The sequence below is a fragment of the Propithecus coquereli genome, unplaced genomic scaffold (assembly GCF_000956105.1).
Source record: "Propithecus coquereli isolate 6110/MARCELLA unplaced genomic scaffold, Pcoq_1.0 Scaffold138, whole genome shotgun sequence".
NCBI lineage: Eukaryota > Metazoa > Chordata > Mammalia > Primates > Indriidae > Propithecus > Propithecus coquereli.
In genome coordinates this window covers 963,537-967,256 of record NW_012138080.1, presented here as the reverse complement: position 1 = coordinate 967,256, position 3,720 = coordinate 963,537, and the positions used below count along the sequence as shown (strand labels likewise).

General features: G+C 35.0%; 1 protein-coding gene across 1 annotated transcript in view; it reads left to right on the top strand.

The window, feature by feature from the left end:
• Nucleotides 1–3,720, top strand: part of LOC105806148 (E3 ubiquitin-protein ligase FANCL) — an 88,650-nt gene that overhangs the window by 5,151 nt on the left and 79,779 nt on the right. The window contains exons 2-3 of the mRNA XM_012639215.1: nucleotides 584–642; nucleotides 2,673–2,733. Of these exons, the coding sequence (XP_012494669.1) occupies nucleotides 584–642; nucleotides 2,673–2,733 (120 nt within the window). The remainder of the gene's footprint in view (nucleotides 1–583; nucleotides 643–2,672; nucleotides 2,734–3,720) is intronic.

Genomic DNA, 3,720 nt, shown 5'->3' with positions numbered 1-3,720 from the left:
GTATTACTAGCTTAATATGTTGCTGATTTTATTTATTAAAGGTTCACTACTTTGGGAGAATTAAATATACTCTGATTTATGAAAGTATTTCTTATGTCTGTGTATTTAGATTGTATAACCAAATATATTTTCACTTTATTAAAATTTACAAAGTTGAAAACTGAAGTATGTAATGTTATATATCCTTATTTCATATTGCGATTTTTTTCTTCCATATATAAAGCAGTTGAAAGAATTCCTTTTTTCATAAATTTATTTTCTAAGAAATGACATTTAAATTTCTTCTATACGTCTATATTAGCAATTTAGTGATATTTCTTGTGACTTTCTTTTTAATAACAATGTCCTATCTTAGTGTTTTGATTTCCTAATAATTAAAATATTTCTGACACTTTTGAATTATTTCCCCTCAAATGTAATATTCTCTTGCTTGATTTTAACAAGTATAAAGATTTTGATAACTTTGATACCTTTTAGAAAATAAAGGAAAACATGGCCTTTTTTATGTGATTCAGTGTTTAACTTCTCTTAGCATTAAGTGAATGATGAAAATCTGAGTGAACCTTTTCACTGTTTTCCACAGGGAAGAGACTTCCACCTTAGAATATTGTTGCCTGAAGATTTACAGCTGAAGAATGCAAGGTGATTTGGTGTTTAGTTATATACATGCATCTTGGTGGGACAGGTAGTAAATCTGGTATAAACTGATTCTAGTGACTAGAGTTTTATCTCAAATGCTTATTAGTTAGTCAACTAGAAGGAAACATTTCTGATTTTTCCAAACCAGTGTGGCATTCGTAAATAGCTTTCCCTGATACTAAAGTGCTTTCCAAAGTTAACACATTTAATTCTCTAATTTTTTTTTCATTTAAAGCAGTAAACAGCAATTGTGTACACTTCACTAACAAGTACTGAACAGGAGTATAAAGGGAGAATAGAAAAGGATTAGAAGGCTTCTTTTTTCCCAACTTTTGACTAATGTTATTTAGTGTATATTCGTTCTATAGGAAGACCCATACACAGTTCAGTCCCATTATAAAGTTGGGTACCAACATGGGGCATTGGTAGAGACAACTATTCAGGATATGAGACTGAAATTTTAGGTACTGCCACAAATCTCAGTTCTACTTCTAAATATCCCTTGGGGAGAGTGGAGAAAAAGGAATCAGAGATATTTATGAGTAGAATTGAGAGGATTTTGTGACTGATTAGAAGTGTAGGTAAGAGGGAAAGGGGAGTGGAGGATTCTTTCCAATTTCCTGTTTTAGGTCACTAAGCTATAGAAGAGATTACAGATGGAGGAAATGGAAGGGAGATTGTTTTAAGGCATCTTGGATGTGAAATATCAAGAGGAACAATTTGGTAGGTAGTGGTGTTCTGGTGTGGAACTAAAGTGTGAGTCTTGGAGTGGAGATATATGTAGTAGTCATAGTGGGCATAGGATTTGGGGCCATGAGTATGAATAGACTTTCTGGTGCCTCTATCTGGGGAGTGAAAAGAGAAGGCCCATGACAGGACCTTGAAGGCATACCAACATTCAAAGTACTGGTAATTAAAGAGGAATTTGCAAGGAGACTGAGGATTAACCAAAAAAATAAGAAGAAAACTTGCACAGTGGTGTCTCTTCAAGTCAAATAAAGAGAACCTTATGGAAGGAACGATTAACAGTGCTGAGTGTTGCAGAGAGATAAGGTTGGATATGAGAATGTTTTGTGCAGTGATAGAAGCTAGGTTGTGTTGGGTTTTGAACTGGATGAGTGGATAGAAAGAAAATGGAAACAGTATGAACTACTTTGAAGAAAACAGTGGCTAGAGAATGGTGTACATTCAAGGGAAGAATTGTGATTTTTTTTTTAAAGATGTTATGTACATGAGCTAGTTAATTCATTAAGGAGAAAAAAACTTACAGAATATAAATAAAGATACCACAGTAAAGGGATAATTTATGAATCAAAGTTACGAAGTTGGTGGCAAGGAATGGAAAACACATTTGGAGAGATTACCAATGGACAGTTGAATGAACTACTCTGCCACTAAGAGAGGAGATGGGGTGGGTATTGAGGTTCACAGATAAAGAATGGAGAGAGTCATGATGGTTTGAAAAGGCCATCATCAGGGAAAACTCAAGAGAGGCTTCCTACTTCTAGGTAAGTAAAAGTAATTCCTTAGAAGAGTTCTATACCCAGCAACATTGAGAATACAGCTGAGGTGAGCTAGTAGGTGGATGAACATTTACTTATTGCTACTTATACAATTAAGAGTATGTATCCTTTTAGTTACATTAACCTGGAATTTGAAGATTACATTGCTACATAAGTTTTTCAAATACAAGTTTGATATATTACGATCAAAACTGTTGGTTTTATTTAACCTATCTTGGAGAGGAATCTAATTCAATGGAAAACTTTGCTTCAGATATATTAAAGATAAAAAAAGATATACTGTTTGCCTGTCATTTACTGATTGCAGTTATTTATATTTTGAAATAAAATTCGTACCAACAATTTGAAGACAAGACTTTATACAGTATCAGTGGTAAAAATTTTATTAACTTGTCAGAATTATGTTTATGGCATTCTTTTGTATGTACGTGCTTGTTTACGTTAGCATACAAATAAATTTTTTCCTTTTAATTCAGAACAATGAACAGTTTTGTTCCATTAAAATTTTAGATTACTATGTAGTTGGCAGCTGAGAACAGTACTTAATGGATACCATCAAATAGTCCAACAGGTAAGTCTTTTTTAAAAGGTTTATGTATGAAGTGAAGGTAAGAAACTACTAATTTACTCTTCTTTTAAAGACCTACTTTGCAGAATGTTGTAACAAACTGGTTTAATGGCTACTGAGTTCTTTAGGTTTCATCTCTGTATATGAAGTATGTTAAGGATCCATACATTATATATAATGTGTTTTCTACTTCAGTATCCTCAGCATATATATCCTATATCCTCTAGGCAGCATTTATGTTGAAACTGGTTTCCATCTTTGAGACTTTAGGTTCTTCAAATGCATTCAACTTTATCCATCATTTCTTGAGTGATTTTTCTGCTGAGACTGAATAGCAGTGGTAGGAAAAAAAATCCAGACCCATTTAGAGTTATAGGATATCTGTGGCAAAAATGGAGTTCAGATTAGCAACAGAAAAGGTGTGGTGGAAATCGTTTAGGATCATGTGTACTTGCATAATTAGAGGACTTAAAGGCAGCTTAGGTGACACATAGGCAGGATTAATTGAGTTAATGTTTAGGTTCATCTGCTTGAACATTCCTTAAAAGCAGCGGTCCCCAACCTTTTTGGCACCAGGGACTGGTTTCATGGAAGACAATTTTTTCCATGGGCGGGGGGCAGAGGCGGAGCTTAGGCGGTGATGTAAGGGATGGGGAGTGGCTGTAAACACAACTGAAGCTTCACTTGCTGGCCTGCAGCTCACCCCCTGCTGTGTGGCCCAGTTCCTAAGTTTCGTGGAAGACAATTTTTCCGTGGATGTGGAGGGATGAATGGAGAGAGGGGAAGTGGGGGAGGTAGAGCTCAGGCAGTGATGCAGGCCTGATTCCTAACAGGCCATGGTTCTGGGCCGCTGCCTAGGGGTTGGGAACCGCAGCTTTAAAGATTAGAAAAACTTAAAAAGAAAATCACTTTTACTTACTGAAGCAAAAATAAAATGCCTCTTGTAGAAAAATAAATGTTAGTAGAATTGCATTTCTTTGGATGCTTTAT